Genomic DNA, 21,638 nt, shown 5'->3' with positions numbered 1-21,638 from the left:
TATTAAGGATGAGGAACTTTAAAAATCTAGGTCCAGTAAGCGACACGATTAAGTCTGACAGAGAAGGCTGCCTACACAGATGTTAGCTATATATGCTGATAAGGGAACACAAGGAGCCAGCAGTCGACTCAAGAATAATGGCGCAGTCATCGATGACCTTGCAGAAGTAAAAACTCGGGCAGCGGACCCATCACTACTGACAACTATCAAAAATTAGATCCGAAATTTCGGCCCGTTTGTACAGATCCCAGCGCAAAAAAAAGATGAGAACACAAAAGAACGCTGACGGGAATATGACAAAACAAAACATGCAACCACAAAATCGGCGTAACCCCAAAAAACATGTATGCTCAAATAGGACTACGATTAGAGATTCTTTTTACAGCATTGATGTTCCATTTTCGACAGCTCCAGTAACAGGATGCGTACACACCTTACAGCTTGATTGTTATTTTGGTATGATTCGTAAATTTTCTGTTAGCGCACGGAAGAAGTTCAGGACGACTTGTTTTCCTCCTTCTTGTGTATATCATGCACCTCAGCGACATTGATCAGCCAGATGTCCTGCCCCCGCAAATGATCGTACTGCTGCTCGGTCCTCTCTTAGTCGGTCGTTGACGACCGGCACACTTGGCCTGCGTAGAGTTTGTCACATGATAGTGGTATCCTCTATACCACGCCAACCTTGCTGTCGGTGATCCGAGCCGTGTGCTTTTTCTGGCAACCGGCTTTTTCGGGTTGTTATATCATCGATGCTACGCACTTGTAACAACCGGATTCGAGCGAAAACAGCGAAGGTTACAGCGCATTTCCAGCGGCCTGGTTGCAGCGGTGTGAGGTTTGTTGCACATCGGGGCCGCCGCAGTGCGCGTTGTGCGTGAACAAGCTGTTGCGCTGGCTACACCGCTCGTAGATTGCACCTGCATAATGATATTCTCTGCAAGGGAGGGCAGGGTGTCTTTCGGAAATCCAACCGTAGTAATGCGTTGTACCTTCCACTTTACACTGCAGGAAATGTGGTCTACGCAGGATTTCTTTATGGTACTCATCAAAAATATTTAGCTGTACCTCTTTTTAGAATTTCGGATGGCCGAATCATACTTAAATAAAGCTTTTTCTAACAGGGCTGGTACCTCTAGCACACCTGTTCTTTCCAAAAGGCCATAAGCAGATGTACTATCTTGATCACATTTAGGGTGAGCACGGAATGACACGCACTCCCGTGTTCACCCTAACTATGATCAAGATAGTACATTACGGCTTCTGGTGCAAGCAAACATGTTGTGTTGAGCAAAAGGTAACTGCGGTTTGTGAAGGGTAAAGACGTTGAACTCAATCTGAAAGAGTGCGTAGAGCTGTCGATAAGAGCGACATATTCTCACAGAAAGTCAAGGCGCAGTTTCATCATGAGGGCATTGTTTGACCGCTATAAACCTTACAGATTTTTCGGGGTTAGCGATAGGGACGAGGGCGGTGCACATTTCTGCGAAGAAAGGCGTGTTGCCGGCTGCGTCACGTACGGCGCGTGGTATGGCAGGCGTGAAGACATTTGGGAGACGACGGTGGAGGCTTGAGCTCACGACGGAAGTGTGGGCACCAGTATCAACTAGAGCGCGCACTGCAACACCATCGACAATCGTGTCCAGTAAAGTGTGCTTAGTTAATTTGCTTAGTTGACGGGTTGTTGATGCAGCGTCACCTTCTTGGACTGCATTAGTCAATATTTAGGAGAGTTTAGTGAAGACAAGCGACAGAGCACTCGAGAAAGAGAAGGTTGGCATCGGGGTGAAGGCGAGCGGCGGCTGCATCAAGAGGGAATGGCGTCCATGTGTGGCTCATAGCGCCAATGTACGGTGCACCGAAGATTACAAAAGCCCAACGTATACGACATCCAGTGGCTGGGAGAGTAGCACAATGTATCACGAACGCGACCTGAGTGAAATCAGGTTGGCCTGTCATCAATGGTCACCCACTGTCTCGGATTACGCGTCTGGAATTGAAGTGGAGCATAGCGTGTAGACCGACGGAGCTGAGGAAGCTTGGAGGGTACTCTGGCGAGCCCTGGAGCAAACTGTCAGTGTACTATGGTCAGCAAGCTCTTGGCAGACAACCGCTCAAAAAGTGTCACCGACGTGGATGTTGACTAAAGCGGCGGTCTCTAATATGCTAGCCCGAGCAACGGCGTCGAACTCCCGGCGCACTATCATGTTAGGTTGCCTTTACCATGTCGAAATTCTATGACCGACTAACCCAAACTTGAGCGTTGATTATTTACCGCACTTTTTAATGTGGCTTCTACAAAGACTCAGAACCGCGACACAAACAAAAGAGAGACTGGAAGTGTATACACATCCAACGAAATGTTTAACTTCGAAATGAGTTTGATGGTGACCTACGTTAAACTTCAGCGCTGGATAATATTGCGGTTTTGTTACAAAAGCTCGAGCAGGGATTGCCAGTTGCAACGATCAAGCAGAACTTTAAAATATTATTCGGACAACAACCTTTATTGAAAGAAAAATATGCGGTGAACGTAGCTCGATGGAGACCTAGGCAAAATGTCTACACTGCTGAATAGGGAGGTTTATTGTTAGCAAAGCTCAGCAAAGCTCAAAGGCCAAAAATGCAGAATTAGATGCCTAAAGAATTATACGCCGACCTAGTTGAACCCAGTCGGTGAGAGAGATTATGATTAACCAGTCGCTTTTTTGCCTGGTAGACAGACTGTTCAATTTTACACGGGCGAAGGAGTAGCGGAAAAACAGCGCTGATTTTGGTATCACAGCCACCTTCTTGTGTCTGTATGCAACAGGACCCAATAAGAGATGGCCGGCTGCCTCCGCCTGAGTACAGGATGTTGCTCATGCATGTCATTGCGGAATATTACGAGGAGCATCTGAACAAGGAATGCCAAGGAATACGTGACGCCCTGGATAGCTTTGAGGTAAGAGCCCTCCCGGAAACAAAACATGTTATGATAGGTTCACCATGTGAAATCTTGTTTTTTTTTGTAATTGCAAAAGTACTCGCAAGCAAATAACATCACGAAATGTAGACGGAAGAAAAATCGTTAGATTTTACGTTCATGCTATCATGTGTTGCACGGCAAGTAAAAGCTTTCCCGTGTCGTCATCAAATTCCTGAGAAGATTTAAAGCACTATAATACAAAAACGTAGCCCACTACAGACTAAAGTCTATATTGACTTGCTATTTGTTAACTGCCTGCTTCATTTCCATGAAGCCGTATGTCTACAGCCGCTATACGCTGATCTGATCTGATGGGCACGTATTGGCAGATTATTTGAACGTATAGATATATACGTTACGTTTTTATCAGTTTTCCGGCCGTATTTATTTCCAGACTTTAAAACATCTTGTAAAGAGAATATCTCGCGTCATGGGATATTGTCATTTCTCAAAAGCCGGTAATGCGATCGACGTAGTAGCAGAGACTTCATGTCTAGAAATGCGTTTCAGTGAGGCATGCATATTAACAATCCCTACCACATAGAGTCGCATAAAGGCAAGAAGCGGTAGTCGCAAATAAGGTTTTTTACGTGCAGTAGAACCTAAAGTAAAGACAGAGGCTTGTCCCTGTTAGTCTTCTCCGGAAAATAACATATTCTCACTATCCTTGTTGGATAATTTGTATCCAAACAGACCAGATTTGCTAACACTTGTGCTCTTTGCTGTCATTGATTTTTAGGCAATACTTTTTATAGCCCCTCCAAGAGCTTATGCCTTAAGGGTATCATACACGCATATGATGATATAAAATTACGAGGGCACTTCAGCACACCTTATTGTGCAGTGAATGGGAACGCATTAATGTCTAATTGTCTAACGTGTCCTTTCTTTATGATCATGATGAATGGATGGATGGAAAAAAGTACGGTAATAATAATTTTTATTGACCTGTGTTTCTTCCCCCTAGTAACTATGACTAAAAGCTTTGGCCAACCCCCGTGTTATGCATAAACACATGATTAACGTTACGCAGCCGCAACTCATCACATTACGACGTTCTAATACGGCTACTTCGAACTCAGTCTAAGGGCGTACGTTCTGGAATCCTCCGCTCTCTTACCATCGGCTGTGCAGAATCTGGGCAAGAACCCGACGCCATTGACCACATTGTCATCATCTTTGAATGTCTGCGTAACTTCCCACAAGCATATTTCCCACAAATAGTTCAAAGAAAACGGTGCTGACTGTATACAGTTCAAACTAGCATCACAACATATGTACTTCGTATTACAGTATCACAGATAGTGGTTTAGCTGAGAAAACACCTATTTGAGTCGTGTACCAGCTGTCGGGAACCGCAAAAAGAGGCTGCAAGCGTGCAGTCATTCTGTACGACCAAAGTGTCGCGCACAAGCTGAACAAAGCAGCAGCCATGTGATACAGTGATCCTTGCATTGAAAGGGTCGCTCATCGACGACAAAGACGGCTGTAGGGTACCACTAGTCAGTGGGACTTGGGTTTTTGTCCCTGTTGTCCCTCTTTTTGCGTACTCTGTTTTGTTCCTTGCAGGAGCACATCCGTACGTGTCAGCCTTTCGTCAAGAAGTGCACGGAATTTTGGATGCAAGACGTTCAGCTTAAGGACGAAAGGAAGCAGCCTCTTCAGTCTACAGCTGCCCAGCAGAGCCCCCAGAATTTTCAGGTGAGTTTTTGTTGTTTTTTGGCTCTAGACAAACGTAGCATTAAACCGTCGTTTCGGTGGCTGCGGTTTTTATAGAAAATGTGCTCTGTGTAACTTTCCTCCCATATCATGCGGGCAGCGTCTGGTGACAGCGTAGGCCTTTTCGACGCTTATTACTAGTCTAATTGGGTTACTGTCAGAGGAATCCCTGTCACTACGCCCTTTACTACGCGAATTATAGGCTCCTCAGCTCACCTTGTTTACTGATAGCACGCACAATGTGACGCCGGACTGCTTGGTAGGTACTTTATTATTCCGTCACTATTGAGAACGTTAGCATTCCTTTGGTATTACGAGCCGCGCCCGCTGGGGGCGGCTCGTAAGTGGCGAACAAAGCTCTGCGCAAGGCTAGCCGAGCTGTCTGTTCCGAATCTACCGAAAGGTCGTCCACTGGTTCCGCATAAAGTCTAACTACATCTACACGACCATGCCTCGTTTCCGCGTCGCCTCCTGACAATATCGCGATCACGTTATGGAGACAAGCAAGGGTTTATCATGCACTGATCCTCCGGCATCAGAGATTATGCGCACGATCTTTTTAACGCAGTATGCGCTGTTAAACTATCACGGCCGAACTTTAAATACTGCGAATGTCGCAGAAGCTGCTATGTTTGTGTTTAAAATTTTTGTGTATCAATATATTTAGTTACTTATTCGATTAAATTGCGACAGCTAAGCATTTAAATTTTCTCGCCCTCTCGGCTAAGTGGTACGCAAAAATCAATAGGTATACGCAATGGTTCTTTGTTATACCTATATATTTTTTAAGAACGAATTTTCTCGACCGAATTGGAAACACTGCGACAGTTTTTTTTATGAAACCTTATTCAACCTATGGGGCTCGAGAGCAGGCTGGTCTTTCGTGTAAACCGTATATCATTCGTAAACGTTTTAACATTCACTGTATTGCCAATAACAGTGACTAAGTCCCTAACATGCAACCGAAAAGCGGGGGCCCCCGAATATTTTCCTGGGGAACACCACATCACCGGCACAGAAGAAAAACAAGTGCCGTCGATTTCTAAAAACTGCCCTCTATTTTTAAACACAAATTGATTATCTTTGCGAGAGTTAGAGAAATACCTCCTTCTTTAAATTTCAAGGGAAGGCTGCCGTAGGAAGCCTGTCAGGCGCCTTGCTTACGTCTGAAAACAAACTGTCGATTCACCAGGATTAATCTACTGCTGTAGTAAATACCATACGGAGGTAACCCAATTAGTAACAGTCCAAAAACAATTTTTAAATTCATAACAAAACCAGTTCATGTTTAATTGTTCTTGGTACATTAGGAACATCCTAAGCCACAATATTGTCCATGAGCTGAAAACAAGGTGTAAAGAAATTTGGTCGGTATTTGTCAACAAGAAAGGATTTACCATTTTTAAATACACACGCTACCCTACCTATACCCCAAACGTGCTAAAGGCTGGTCAATCAAAGGATTAGGAGAAATAGTTAAAATTTGATTTCCCATTGTTAATTTTTATTATTTCTTGGCGAAACCAAGGGTAGGCTGGGACGAATGGCGGATCTGGCCTGAAAGAGGCCTCAGCCACCCGATTCGCAGTGTAATCAATAAAAGTAATGTTCACAAACTCAAACAAATTTAAACAAATAGCACAATCAAAATAGCAAAAGTGAACAAAAGCACATACAATAATGCATTTCTTTTGTATAATACAACCCATAGGCTAAAATCCTCAGAAGTATCAGATTGTGCACACAAACGTAGTAATTAGCCCGCATAGTGTTTCAATGATTACAAAACTGCGTCACAATTACGTATAATGTATTTTAGTTCGTAGATGTTCTTGACTTCTTCCTTTAGGGGAACATATCGACATAGACTTGAGCCCTCAATTATGCATCAGTATTGGAGGCGTTTCCTTTCAATAATATCTCTTTAACCTGTTTTTAAACGTGGCTTCACTGCTCTCAAAGTTTAATTCTTCTACAAATTTATTATTATTCCAGTTGACTGGTAGAGGAAAGATTGCTCCCCATAGATCGTTCTTAGTTTCGGAGTGTGCCGAATTGTGTACCTGAGATAGTAGCAAGAAGATTTATTGTTTACTTGATTGTGGGTCTTCTGTTTATAAATCATGTGCAAAACCTTCAAGCAATAGATTGGCTGAGCTCGAATCATTGAATTTTTAGTAAATTAAGAACGTGTCTTTAAACTTGCGTAACCGCCATGATAATCTAATTATATGCGGAAAATTGTTTTTGTAATACCATGAGCCGGTTATAATTTGTTTTAGTAGGGTGTCGCCCACACAAAATTTCCGTAGAATGGTTTCGAATAAATGAGGGCCGTGTAGAAATGTTGCTTGAATGTCTATAAATTTTGACTAAGAATTCAGCATAGCGCCGCAACAAAATTTGTTGGAAGTGTTTAGCGCCCAAAGTGAATTTTGCGTGCAATCGCGGCGCGATTTCAAAAGTGTCTTCGGAAAACACAAGTTCAATGTCTTCAGACAGCGCCTCCAAAAAAATTCACCGCCTTTGTTATTTCAAAGCACAGAACAAAAAGTGATAAAAATTTTACAATTGCTGCGACGACATGCTTCAATTTCATCATTCACAACAAATTGATCAACCGCCTAACGCGCACTGCGGATGCACTTCCAGAACTTTCCTAGATAGCTGAAAATGTGTGTGTGTGCGTGTGCATGTTCGTGCATGTGTGTGCGCGTGTGTGTGTGTGTGTGCGTGCGTTTGTGCGTGCGAGCGTGCGTGCGTGCGTGTGCGTGTCTGTGCGTGCCTGTGCGTGTGTGTGTGTGCGTGCGTGCGTGCGTGCGTCCGTGCGCGTGTGTGTGTGTGTGTGTGTGTGTGAGAGAGAGAGAGAGAGAGAGAGGGGGACAGAGAGAAAAGGAAGAGAGAGTCCTTTATTTTGGCAGGAGGACTCGACGTCAACTGTGGGGAGTGGGAGTAGAAGGTGGGATATTTCTGTCATGGGACGTCTTGAAGGTGGAAAGTTCTGACAGGAGCAGGTGGAGTCTTGAGACGGTGGGAGAGGCCGTGTGGGGTGGAAAGTGCAGAAAAACGCAATTCTAGACTGCTCGCGATAGGCTGCTTTCTATATAGCAGCGTGCAATTAAGATCAACGTGGAGGTTTTCAGTGTAAAAGGATTGATGTTTGAGGCGTAGGCATTTCAAGAAGTGTTGAAGTTTCTGTACCACACGAATTTTGGACAGTGCCGTATTAATAGCTGGAAAAAGTGTCATTCTCTCAGAAAAATAATGTTTATTCGCAGATTTCACCCTACTTTGAAGCAAAGATGTCTAAATTGTTGATGAAATTACGGTCGAAATTCGAGTCCTTTCAGTCTTTTAATCCTCCGTTCTAAGCAAGCAATAATCCAACGGTTTTCTATTTTTATCACATTTTTTTGTGAAATATCCAATATTTTGGACGAAGTATGCAGCGCTCCTATCCTATAAATACCATAGGTCAGTACCCTGAAAGCTTTCGTTAGCTATGTCGAGGTGGTCTAAGAGAATCATCCTATGCCCTGGAGTAGTATTGCACATTAGCGAAAGTGGCCTGGGATCTGTGGAGATCTGGGCTCACGTAAAAGATCCACAGGTGGTAAAAATTAGTTAGGAGCCGTCACTAAGCCGTACATTATACCGCAGGTGCAGCTTCAGCGCGTAAAACACAAAATCAAAATCAGTATTAAAGGCGATAGTCTTTCTTGGGCTACTTAAACGCAGAAATTTTGGTGTGTCTACAAGTCTGTCTGTCTGTCTGTCTGTCTGTCTGTCTGTCTGTCTGTCTGTCTGTCTGTCTGTCTGTCTGTCTGTCTGTCTGTCTCTGATTCGATTCAGCCACCTGGCCAAAGTGAACCAGAAGCTGTGCAATAGTTGTTTATACCCACTGCCGAATGTAAACGTAAATTCCGGTGTCAATATTCATACTTGTCAACATTGTTGTACATTGTTGAACATTACGCAAATATAAGGCAGAAAATCAATAAATAAGTAAAATTTGCAATGTTCCTTTATTAAAAAAATTATGGATGCTTGGTTTTTGCGATAGAAATAAAAGACTGCATCAACTGCGAAAACCGTCGCCGCCTGTTGCCCGCGATACTCAAGCTCCTGCCGGCATTTAAGAAATCAAACGACTACAGCAATAAAAAGTTCCACTAGATAGGTTCCACGTTCCGCTTGAAACGCTCGTGCAGTAGGGCAACGTGGTTTTATAAAAGTTGTAGTGTGGGGCCTTGATTCACGCGCGTCTGCGCCGTACGGAAGCGCTGGCATCTAAGCACCTGACTTCGAGCAGTGGAGCTCAGTAAATTTAAATTGACTTCAGCAAACCTCTACCGTGTTATCTTGGGAGCAGCGAGGCGGGTGGGAAACAGCATGACAGGTCAACGGAAAGAGAAGGGAGGCATTTACTTGGCAGGAGCGCCAGTCAACTATCGTCCCTCGTCGACATTTGCAACGAAAGGAGCAGATACGCGGCCATTTTATTAGCATAATTATGTTTCACTCTCACTTAGGTTTATTCGCTTGCAGATAAACAAAACTAACGGCGACTTATGTCATAACATCTCGTCCCGCAAAGATAATAAATAAACTGAAAAATTTCAGCCTCTTCCCGTAGGGAAAATCAGAGTAGTATGCGAAGCAGCCATGGGGCTAATCAAGTCCCCACTAGTTCAGCTGCGCTAGCCATCGTTGCATCAGTAGCAGCTCCTTGGCGGCGTTGACGTTTCCTTTCGGCTTCGCGAGCCCGAATTTCGGGATCTGCTTGTCGCCGCTGCCGTTTCGTGCCAGCGGCTCGAGCCATCTTCTCCGCGGCGCTGACACTGGCGTTGACGCTGACTCATCGCGGCGTTGCGGGAGGAGAATGAGGGGAGCGGAATGAGTCATTCATACTGCGGAGCTACAGTGACGCCCGCAGCGGGGTATGCAGCGGCTACCGCAGGTGTTGCCATTCATTGCGCAATCTCGGAGAGGAGAGGAGGAATGCCTCGCATACTACTCAGGGTTCCCCTACGGGAAGATGACGACGGTGGTTGAACGCGAAGCTACCTCGTGATGGATTCTTTAGTTGCCCAATCCCTGGGGGCATCCTGCCACAGTCATCATCAGCGGTTCCTGGCCAGGCATGCGCAGTGGGGGTGTGGTACTCAGAGTTCCCCTACCGGATGATGACGACGGTGGTTGAACGCGAAGCTATCTTGTGATTGATTCTTTGGTTGGCCTATCCCTAGGGGTATCCTGCCACAATCATCATCAGCGGTGCCTGGCCAGGCATGCGCAGTGGGGGTGTGGACGCCGCACGGCGGAGGGAGGCACATCGCCCCGACCATAAGATGCTCCGCATCTAAAATAGCGATCAAATAACATAGGATGAAGGACTGATTTAGATGCGCCACAAATTCTGATAGGTTAATAACCAGCAGACTAAAAGCTGATCTATTTATGATATCAGTGCTCTAGTTGCGGACTCTTGGAAGCTCAGACAGCTCGCAGCCACTGTTAAATAGGTCTGATCTGTATAAACGTTCCGTATTGTGTTTGAAAACAATAACAAATGGAACTACATACTTTGATAGAAGCAACTGTATTAAATTAAAATACAAGATTTTCTTATAGCGGTTTTTATTTTATTGGCCAGGTATTTTCCCTCGAAAAGGCCGGTTACTATGTAAGAAAGTGAATTCGGTGTGGCATTTATTTTGCTTTCTCTTCTCAAAAACCTTTGATCAGTTCTCGCGTAGATGAATATTTGTATAGTAGTTTGTGGCAATTAGTGAAGTATTTGCTCGGTGGTTTCCTTGCATTTCAGGGGGAGCCCGAATTCAGCCAAGAGCCTCCCACTGTGAAAGCTGATCAAGAGGAACAACTGCAAACGGCCGGGACTGGCGAAACTAGCCAATGTCCGTTTTGCCTCGCTGTCGGGAACGCTGAAGAGAATATTGAGGTGAGCCTTAGCATGGAAACGGCGTAACGTTTTGATATGCGTGACTGCGCTTTTTTGTGCAACAATTAAGCGACAATATCATGAACGTTTCCTATGTGTCAAAGATTTTATTCCATAAACAAAGACTGGAAATGAGATGACTCTTTCGTATGAAAGTTCCAAGCAGTAGTTTTCAAAAAAATTACTTTAAAAGTGAAACCGCACAGACGAGAAGCAACCCCGTGAAATACCTGGAAAAACTAAATTTAGATTCACTCTTTCTCATGAACTCCCTGGGAATTTTCTACGAGCAAAATTGGAAAAAGCCCCTGCGAAATGCAATGAAAGATGTGCACTAAGTACCGCGCATCGCTTCTCCAAATGCCATTTCGAGTCCGCTTGTGATGTCTTTACGCAACAGCCTCAAGCGAACTCGTAATGAATTTATGTAATGAATTCAGCTGAGGGCTTACTGATTTGTTCTCGCTTTCTTATTTGTATCAACATGGTAATAACTTAGACATTCTATTACCCTTTCTTTTCGATCATCTCCCTCTTAGCATTCACAAGTATCTGAATTTGTGTCGAGGACATGTGTGCGTGTGCACCACGGTGTATGGTTCAAGAAGGCACAGACGTTAGCGGTAAACAAAGCCAACGGATGGCCTCTCCCCTGCGTGCTCCGCTACCCTTGCGAAAGAATGACACAACAGGGAAATCTCTTAAGCCACGAGGGCAGGCCATTCGCCACTCAGAGCCCCATGTTTACGCACCCGCGGCTTCCTTTCTTCTGTCCAGAATGGCCGCAATATTTTCTTGCGCATAGCTACATAGCAAAAGCCCAATAACTGCTGCAACGTTACGCCTGCTCAATCGAAACCGGCCATGGAGGGGTGGCGCAGAATACAAGAAATGTAAGTGGGCCGTGAGTCATTGGGGTAAATTTTCAAAATTATCTTGGATTAGCCTGTGGGGTTGGGGACCCTATTAAGACCCCCAAAAATCTTAGTTCACCTATAGCATACATATAGCAAAACGCCCGAATGCAGGCACGGCTGACACGAGTACGGAATGTGATCGAGAAAAAACAGTAGTAGGCGCAGCAGGCGCGTCGGCTGATAAGAACAGCATGACGTACCACCGAGTGGAGCTATTCGCAGTGCACATGATTGAACAAAAAGCATTTTGACTGATAACTGTCGGTAATCTGGCACCCCATTCGTAAGCTTGTTGCACCTACAGTCATTTCAGGGGCAAGACAATATTGAAAGCCCCAGGCCGTATAGAGGGCGCTTTTTATAGAACAATATCTTAGTAATACTCAACACTTTCACATCTTTTTAGGGGCGAAGCTCCTTAAGGCTTGGGTCTGTCCATCCTCGACGTATGTATGTAGCCACCTCTAGTTTAATTCTTGGATTGTTTACTAGATGGCGTGGCTACCTCTAGTTTAGTTCTTGGATTGTTTACTAGATGGCGGTACTTGTATATGATGAAAAGATGCGCTTGGATTGTTTACTAGATGGCGTGGCTACCTCTAGTTTAGTTCTTGGATTGTTTACTAGATGGCGGGGAGCGTTGTAATAAAATCCGTTCGCTGTTGGCGCGCGCTCGGAGTCGCCCGATGGATAAGGCTGCAGATGTGCGAGCCCGCGAGGCAGAAGCGCTCCGTGAAGCTGCGCGACGCCGCCGCCAAGATCCTGCCATACGAGAGCGGGAGGTCGAAGCGTGTCGTCTGGCTGCGCGACGACGCCGCCAAGATCCCAGCGTTCGAGAACGAGAGGCCCAAGCGTCACGGCAACGGCGCGAGGACCCTGCCGTACGCGAAGCGGCACGGCTGCGGCGCGAAGAGGATCTCCAAAACGTCAGAGAACGGGAAGCGGCGAGAAAGCGCGCGTATCGGCAGGCAGACCCCGATGCAGTGAGAGCTCGTGAGGCGTCTGCAAAACGCATCAGGCGAGCTCAGCCCCAAGGTGCCGACGCGCGGTTTAAGCGAGACTTTCTAGACGTTACTTTCGGACACAGATGTAGTGGGCGAACTTTCACTGAAGAGTCACGGTTTTACCGATGATTTCCCCTCAGGAGCTTCGCCCACTCATCATCATTCACCCCGTAGATATGCTGTGAATTTTTTCATTATTTGGGAGTGCTTCTAGGAACACTTCTGGGTAAAACAATGCGTGCTTTGATCATAAAGAAGGAGTATCATAGTATACCTTCAGCTCATAAACCGGGTACATACATTTAGATCATTAGTAGATGCGTTTATTTAGACCGCAAAGAATCATCGCATGGGTTCAGTTTTTGAAATCAAGGCTTCGTTGGACGCCCGTGTGGTCGGGAATGACATTGAAGTACTAATAAAGAATACGCCGACCACAAGAGAAAATAAAACAATGACGTCTCGGCACCCCGAAAGGAAGCCTTGTTCACACTCTGAACAAGGCTCCCGTTCGGGGTGTCGAATCGTCATTGTTTTATTTTTTCTTGTTGTCGGCGTATTCGTTATTATGTACTTCAAGCGTTCAGATTTTGTTTGCGAGTCGAGTATTTGAAGGTTTGCGATCGATTCAACGCAGTTTCAGTGAAGTTTAGATGCACGTTTAGCAGAGGTTTTGACGCAGTTTTGGTGTGAGAAAAATTTCGTGCTTGTCACAAATTTCTTAGAAACGGATGGTCATCAAAAATCTGAGGCAACTGGTCTCAGACTCATGCACGCCGGAAACAAATCATTTGACACACTATACTGGCCTTAAAAAGGCATCGAATGTAGTTTTAAACATTGTCTAATCACCCTACCATGGAATGGGCGAACGTGTATTACACGTTGGCAGCTTTGTCCACCTGTACACCCCCATGTCTAGCGATAAAAATTCTTCCGAAAGTCTCATTTTTCTTGCAGTATCTGCTCCGTCAATTTTTTTATTGGCGCGCCATGTCTATGACGCCACCATGGCAGTTGCGGAGGGCAACACTTAGCGAAATTGTGGCATGTATAGCAACAAATCAGATCTTCCCATTTGCTTTGGAATTTTGTATTGTTGATATTGCTAAACAATGCGCTGCATACCACTGTGACGGCACAGCGGTACTTTATACAGCTGGTGCGAACGGTGCATATAGCTTCATGCCAAAACATATGTCCCAGGAAAATAAAGACTCTCGCAATATAATAATGAAGCACATCAATAAAAGCACACTCTGTCAAACAATAGTTTAAAATTCACTTGAGAGTGTTTTAAGCCGGTGTTTTTATGTTGCGAATCCAGTTGTAGGTCTGTGTTGGTACCGTTCTCCGGCGTTTGTCGGCGAACATCTGTCGCCAGAATCGCCTTTAGTGTTTTGGCTTTTGTCTTATTTAGCAGTATCCATCCTTCTGGAGGAGCTAAAGGCAGGATGAGGAAACGAGTGCCGGTGGCAGTGGCCATCGTCCCAAAACGGACGGTGGTGCCGAGCAGTTTCCATGAAAATTTACATGCTAATCTAAATTCTAGTGAACAAGGCTTCTCTGAAACATTCATTAGCTTTATTTCAGCCATCTATTCAATTAAATGCTCTTCAGAGGAAGCAGCATTATCCTAGAATAAGGCTGCCCCTTGCTTCCTGATAAGTGAGGTATAAGCAAGTATACAAAGTTTGACCCCTAACACCAAAGCGCTCCCCTTTCGAGTTGGTCCGAAGTAATTTTCATTTGCCCACGCACAATTACAGAAAAAAAGACTTCAAATACGTCGTGGTGCAAATTTTTAGAGATTGCTGCCAATAAGTCTCATTTCACCATGACGAACTTTCAAAGGGCAGTTAACTCGCAAGTATACAATGTTGCCGCTAAAGTGATCGCGGTTTCACTGTTCGGACGTAATTTCCCATTGTAATGGCTGCTGCTTATTAAGGGGAAGCTTTTTTGTTTCACTAAAGGGATGCCGTAACCAAACGCACTCAAGAAAGCCAACTTTACAACTTGAAGGAACATGACGTTAATGATAATGATAAAACAAGAAAAAACGCTTCCGTGGTCGGAATCGAACCTGAGTGCCTTGTGTAACGAAGCCAACGTCTACCCGATTACGCCATCATCGCATTCGTGTCACTCAGCATTTACTTTGGGTTCGTTCCCCGTGCGTTCCTTTACACTTTGGCTGAGTTAAAGCGGACTTTGGCTTTGGACTCGGGAAGTTTGGATTTCGGACGACAACGAAGATCTTACGGTGCTATGCGTACGGGTGTGGGTGCTCAGCTTTCTCGTAGGGATCCGTTTGCTGTCGTCAGAGTTTGGACTTTGAGTCACAGGCGGTTTGCACTTTGATCATTGAAGCCCTAAATTTGTTTGCAGTGGCTTTGATTTGGGCACTTTGCCATTTTATTTTGGCATGCAAGAAAGCTTCGTGTTTCAACCATCGTCGTCATTACACGATTTTAAAGATAAGTGTGTTATAAAAGCATATTCGTGAGCAATATTTTGCGGAAGGTGAAGAACTTCCGCAGGCAAATTTATTACCTGGTGTTTGCTTTGTGTTCTGTATGGGTGGGTTGAGCCGCAGTCTGATATTTTCGACTACTCTACATTCTACAACTTCTCCAGCTACGAGTAGTACTGATGTACTTCGTATATACCACCTCAAATGCAACAAAATATTTAAAAAAAATCACCCCGTATCTGCTCCTTTCGTTGCAAATGTCAAAAGACGACAGCCTTTGTAGACGTTTGCAAAGGAAATGCCCCCCTTTGCTTTCCCGCTCACCTCTCATGCCGTTCCTGTTTCGTCGCGCTCATCCCAAGGTAAACACACTAAAGGTTTGCTCAAGGTGATTTGAATTTACCCAGTTCCACTGGTACAGGCCGGGTTTCTCGATGCCAGCGCTCCAGTACGGCGGAGACATGCGTGAATCGAGGGGGCCGACTTCAAGGTTTATAGAACCGCGTTTCCGTGCTCCACGTGCGTTCCAAGCAGAATGTGAAACCTAGCTAGTGAAACCTTTCGTTGCTGTTGCCGGGTGATTTCGCATATGCCGCCAGGAGGTGACACGGGCAACAGCAGGCGGCGATTTTCTGCGGTAGATGTAGAATATCATTTGCTATCGAAAAACAAAGCATCTATGAATTTTTTAATAAAGGAACGCTCTAAATATCATTTGTGTAGTAATTTCCTGTCTTATATTGGCATAATGTCTTGTCTTGTTCAACAAAGTTGACAAGTATGAACATATAAACCGGGCTTACACGTTTACATTTGGCTGTGAGTATATAATACTATTGTGCTGTATCCATTTTGCTTTGGCCGGGTGGCTGAATCGAGTCACAGACAGGCAGGCGTACAGACAGACAGACATACAGACAGACCAAAATTTGTAGGTTTAAGTAGCCCAAGAAAGACTACCGTCTTTAAAAATGTATTAAATCAAGTGTTGGACGGAAGCCCGTCTGGTCGGGGAAACTCATGATAGAAATGGAGCCGAAACGCCTTTTTTTCGTTTTTTAAGCACTCGTATTCGGTGTCCGTTTTTATTTTTGTATCAAAAAATGTATTGTTGGGCATTTAGTAATCTGTGAGCACCTCATCCCTCTCCCGCAAAAATTAGTATTTTCTGTTTAGATACTTTGTTCATAGAACTGTTTAAATAACAGATAACTGTTTAGAAGCCCACAAAAAGGCGTTTCTCGCACGCCCTTCGCCAGCCGTGGAAACCGTGCTTTGAGTTCTAATTGTCTTAGTAGTGACATATACTCGGTTTAGCAGCGGCACTGTCTATCGTTCCTTTTGTTGCCCACCAGTAATTCTATTTCGGGCAACCCGTTTTTCTCGTTAAATCATTGGCGCTGTTCTTTTTAGTTCGTTACTTTTGCCTTCTCACATGAAGAATATTATTAAGCAGGAAGGTTCAATTGTAACATCCAATCGTATGGTATACTCAGAGAGTTTACTTTCCAACATGTATGCGGTGACGTTTGGCGACTGGATAGTGACAGCACTTTCTTCCAGTTATGCAACACGACGCTTGGAACTTAGCGGCCGATATAATGCCGTCTGATTTTGACACTGTGCGACACTTTTTGCGCATGGCAGAAAGCCTAGCTTTATTTTTATTATTTAGCCATCCCAGAACCACAGCTGTGTTAGCTGAGTCAACACACGTGGCTGAGTAGCTCACTGCATGCGCCTCGGAACAAGAATTTCGAGGAACAAGTAGGCCCCGTCCAACATGGGCTAATTGATTGTAAACACGTGTATTTACGCCCACGTAGGCTTTGAATCGTTGGTAGGTGGTCATATAGATTGCATTAAATTGTGGGCAGGTCTAACCACACAAACGCTCATTCAAACCAGATGAGGTACAAAATTCAGGGTCATTCTGAAGCAAGTCCAAAATAGCTAATCAGTGAGGGATGTAATAGTTTTAGAGTGTACATATGAATAAGAGATATAATTGTAGGTCGTCCCACTAGTGGTTGAAGTACAGACATTGGTTGCTCAGGCGATTATGGTACTTCGATATGAGATGTGTTTTAACGGATAGGATGCAAGTGGCTGGCGGCATCATACCCAACTGCATTGCTAAATATCACGGCTAATGTTATAGCTCGAGTTTTAGGCTTCTATACCCAAATCTGCCGACGTTCCCGAAAGGTTTTTCCTAAATATTTAGGGAGCCCACAACACAATAAAAATACACGCTGAAGCTGTGACGTTTTTATTACAAAAGATTGTAGAAGGTTTTTTTTTCTTTTTGTGCTTCTAGAAACACGCCGAAAAATGCATGGTTTGGTTCGAGGAATCCCGAAGACTGTTTCAAAAAGAAATTGAGACGGATTATGCGGAATATCTCAGCGATCCAATTCGAGGAAACATGCCAAGAGAAAGAACTTCTAAGGTAAGCTCTCTCAAAACCATTTGATGACAGCGAACACCATGCTTTTTCATACTTTTGTCTTCCTCCACGTTCACAAAGAGGCAATAAGCACATCGAACCAACTAGCAAGCTCTCTATAGAGTGTTCTTGATGGTATGCACAGCAGCACACACTTCCCCAAAATGTAACCCTCAAACCACACCAAACCGGTCTTCCCGACTAAGCATTCGCAGTTTACGATAACTTTCTGAGCATATTTTCCACTGTGCTCTAGAAGCTTAGACAGCGAGTTTTCGTATAGAAGTTGTTCACATGTTGTCACAAACATCCATTGGAAAATATTTTTTTACAGTTGACATCATTCGTTTCGGATTTCCAAATACATTTGTAAGTTTTTGCCTTCTTCCAACATCATCTAATGTGACCCGCGAGGTGGCCAGTGGCAAGGGCATTACGATGCTCAGCCCAACAAGGGAGGTTTGCCTTTTCGCCGTGGGGGCCGCTTTTATGGTGGAGGCTCAAAGCGCAAACGCCTGTGTCGAGATTTTGCCGCAACCGAGCGCAGATGCCTTTTCGGCTACTGAAGCACGCAGAATGTTGCTTTTTAAATTTTTAAATGTGAAACAACTTTTCCCGACGAACGATGTTTCATTAAATTTAGCCTTAATAAGAACGCTCAGCTTGCTAGCCACGAATATTTTAACTCGGAATGTATTAGCTTCATTGTGAAAGACATTTTGTGTCGGTGTCCTCAACTGAGCAACGGGGATGCTCCCACTTTTTTAAATGCAGAGCATTTCAGTAACTCACGATGTCACCCGCATTGACATCCGTAGGCGTCCGTAGTCATAGTCCGCACCCCTCCCCCTACACTATATAAAAAAAATACTATCCGGCGCCTGGTTTCGATCCCTCGACCCTGCGGGCGGAACGCAATGTACATGGTGCTCTACCCACTGCGCCACAAAGCCGACACAGAATGGGAGGCTACCAACGCGCCTTATATCCTTGACTCATTCAAATTACTGCTGACGAGCGCTCTCTCGTCAGCAGTTGCCACAAGTGCAACTACATTAACGTAACGCAAACTACTTAACGTCGTGCGCCCCCGGAAATGCTCTGCATTTGATCGTGCCCCTCGCGAGGGGGATGTTTCACTGCGTCGCCATGCGAAAAGTTTGCCATTGTAGTTTCCGCCCGCTCCGGTCGGTGTCGCCACGGTTCAAACCACGGCAGGGGAGCTGCGCGGGCGTTCGTTGATCGGCGTGCGTTTCGGCATGGTGGTTTGATTTATGGGATTAATTAACGTTCTTTCCTCTACTTTCGCCGATCACGCACGAGCACAGCTGGGTGAGCAAAAACACCGGCGCATGTGTCGGTCAGGAGACCCTACAAGGGGAAGTTGGGAACTGAACTGAACGGAACTGAAAGGAGCCGCTCGCCGAGGCGGACTCTTACGAGGTGGCGGGAGCTACTCTATGGCCTCAGGCGTTCGTGTTGTCTTTTTGTGAATACTTCCCCACAAAACTCTTAGTTCGCAAGCAACCTGCTCTAGCCTCAAAAAGCAAAGCACTGCCCTGGGAATTATCGTAGAGATTTTCCTTTTTCTCTTTGCGCTCTCTTTTTTTTCTCATGCATGCTTTAAGGAACGTGTCACCGCCAATGAGAATTAGGAGTGCACCTAGTGTGCTATTGCTTTTACTCTGTATGATAAATGCCGCCTAACCTGCCGCAGGGAAAATAATTTAGCGTGCCTCGAAGGTCAGTTGTTTCATGGACGCCCTTGGTGGGCGTTAGCAGGTTGTGCCTTTTGTAGGAGCCCGCTTAGTTTCAGGCCACAAAAAGTTGGGTCTCTGAGGCACAGCATTACTCCCATAACTAGGAAAGCGAAATGGAACGACAGTATTATCATAGGTGGCATGCTTTCAAAATTACTAAAGTTCGTTTCCAGCTGGGTTGGCGCACTCGCGAAGACAGGAAGAGCCAAAGTGTTGTCGCTCAAACATCTTGGCTCAAGGCACAAGCCTGACAGCATATTCACCCGGAAACCATCGATGTCAACCACCGCGGCTACTAGGCGAATATTGCTGCCATAACTTTGAAGTAATGAAACATTACATAATCCTTTCATCAGGAGTAAAAGATTTGCAAAGTTTCACTGCACATTATTTTCAGAACAGGCGGCGAGTGAATTTTGCAAATTTTAATCGACCGAAAAAGCAGCTTCGACCTTCGCGCCCCGCGAAAAGTGCACATCCTTCGGACGAATAACTGACCCTACGCGAGCTTAGTTTTGTGCGTGAGCGTCACTCATGCGATGCTTAAAAACTTCACCGAAAAAGCGCCGTCCCGTATACCGTCCCGTCAGAAAATTTGTTATTTGATGCGACTGCCGAACCACGCTCTCACTATGGTGGATTGGCCAGTGACGTTAACAGCAGCCGCCAGAAGCTCACGGTTCTCTCACCAGTTTCAATTAAACCTCAACGCTAAGATACCCAACCAAACTGTGACATACCCCTTCAATATAACTTCTAGGGACGATGACAGGAGCCGTGCACCGGGCTCACGCTTGTTTCATCATTTTCTATCTGCAGCGACGTCCACAAACTCACTACAAATAGTACTCTGTCGTGTTCAATCTCAAGAGCGCATTCGCACTTTCAAAGTATAAAATCGCGAGTTTTCCTCCCAGTTTTTCTCATAAAGGCGAGAAAGGAAAACTACTCCGCTTATATGACTCTGGTGCCCGTGAAGTCTCAGCACGTGTTCTGATGTATTCCGTGGCTGTCAACTAGACTGCGCCTTGTAGACGTGCTGCGTAAGCTGAGTAAGCCCATATTCCGCAATTTTGCGTCAGCATAACGGCGGCAGCGGCGACAAATATCGTAATGTAATGCGACACTGTGTATGTCATGGCCTGAGACTCCTATTGTGCGGATGTCAATACGCGCCGGCTTGACTTCTCTGTTGGATGCAGCGCGTCATGTGACCCTATAGCAACAACGTCATCATTGCTACTGATCCAGCCGAACTGCTAGAGGCGAATGTGAAGTGGCAGATGCGTGGAAGCGCCGCCTTTCGTGATGTCGGCAGCGACCCCCTGCAGAAGTTTGAAGAACTGTGTGTAAACTCGAAGAAAACTCCATCATACCTTAACAATAAGATCCTGTGCGTGTGGTCAAACTGAAAGAAAAACGTGGTGAATGCCACCCAGCACAACTTAGCTTCGGCATGCCCGCGCTCAGGGAGACTGTGGTGTTCTCCAAAATAGAGTTTCTTTAGGAATCTAATCCTCGTATTATGAGCCCTCCTCTCTCCAGTAAAGGATATCCTTGAGAGAGATTTTCGTATTCTCGGCTCCGCCATGCCGAGGAAACACATGACGGGGACGACATACTCAGAATACGGCCACAAGTTCGAAGTTGCCGCCACAAGTCTTGGGCGTTCCAGAACTTCACAACAGTGCTTTGGTAGAGGCTTTCGGATGACTATGCCCTGCCGCAATTCACCTTGTCCATCGAGAAGGCAAAATGATAATGACAACAAAATTTAAGAATTAGTAAAATCTGCAAACAATCAGACTTTTAGCGTAGGTTTTTACTTTGAAGGAACCCACTACAGGCCGATGAGCAACAGAGCTTCTTGATATTGACACAAAATATTAGGAGGTGTACAGTGCGAGTGGCAGAGAAGACAGGCTACGAAGAGAACATTTTACCCCAGAGTTCTGCATATCAGGCCACTTTGGTTTGCGTGGTCGTTACTGATTTGACATTTTCAAGTGAAAGAAATATATTTCTGGTTGCAACAGTTTCTGGGGTCAGAAATTGTTGCAAAATGCTGCACTACCTTTGAACTCCGAAGCTGATACACGACGTTTTATCAGTAGACCTTGTTTCGTTATTCTTTAGTAAATTTTACCCATTAACAATACCAGTACTTGCTCTCTCGCGTGTTAAGAGTGCAGCAACAGTTGGCAATAATGCGCAACGATGGCTTCGCAGGCCGAGCTCCGGCTGAAGTATGATGATGTTTTATTGTAGTTTAAGCAGCCTGTTCTTCAAAACATTTAAATTAAAACAATGCGAGCATCACAGGGTATTTATCCTGCTTTTAGAATATTACATTTATTTTGCGCCTTGATAACCGCCGAGAGCA

At 45.1% G+C, this 21,638-nt stretch overlaps 1 protein-coding gene across 1 annotated transcript in view; it reads left to right on the top strand.

The window, feature by feature from the left end:
* LOC144142794 (uncharacterized) overlaps window positions 1-21,638 on the top strand; it is a 106,810-nt gene that overhangs the window by 63,238 nt on the left and 21,934 nt on the right. Inside the window, exons 12-15 of the mRNA XM_077674525.1 lie at window positions 2,813-2,944; window positions 4,538-4,669; window positions 10,515-10,649; window positions 17,367-17,498. Of these exons, the coding sequence (XP_077530651.1) occupies window positions 2,813-2,944; window positions 4,538-4,669; window positions 10,515-10,649; window positions 17,367-17,498 (531 nt within the window). The remainder of the gene's footprint in view (window positions 1-2,812; window positions 2,945-4,537; window positions 4,670-10,514; window positions 10,650-17,366; window positions 17,499-21,638) is intronic.

This window comes from Haemaphysalis longicornis, unplaced genomic scaffold (assembly GCF_048455015.1).
Source record: "Haemaphysalis longicornis isolate Haplotype H1 unplaced genomic scaffold, Haemaphysalis longicornis Haplotype H1 scaffold_6, whole genome shotgun sequence".
In the NCBI taxonomy this organism is placed as follows: domain Eukaryota; kingdom Metazoa; phylum Arthropoda; class Arachnida; order Ixodida; family Ixodidae; genus Haemaphysalis; species Haemaphysalis longicornis.
Note: the sequence above shows the minus strand (reverse complement) of the source record. Positions and strands in the feature narration are given on the sequence as shown.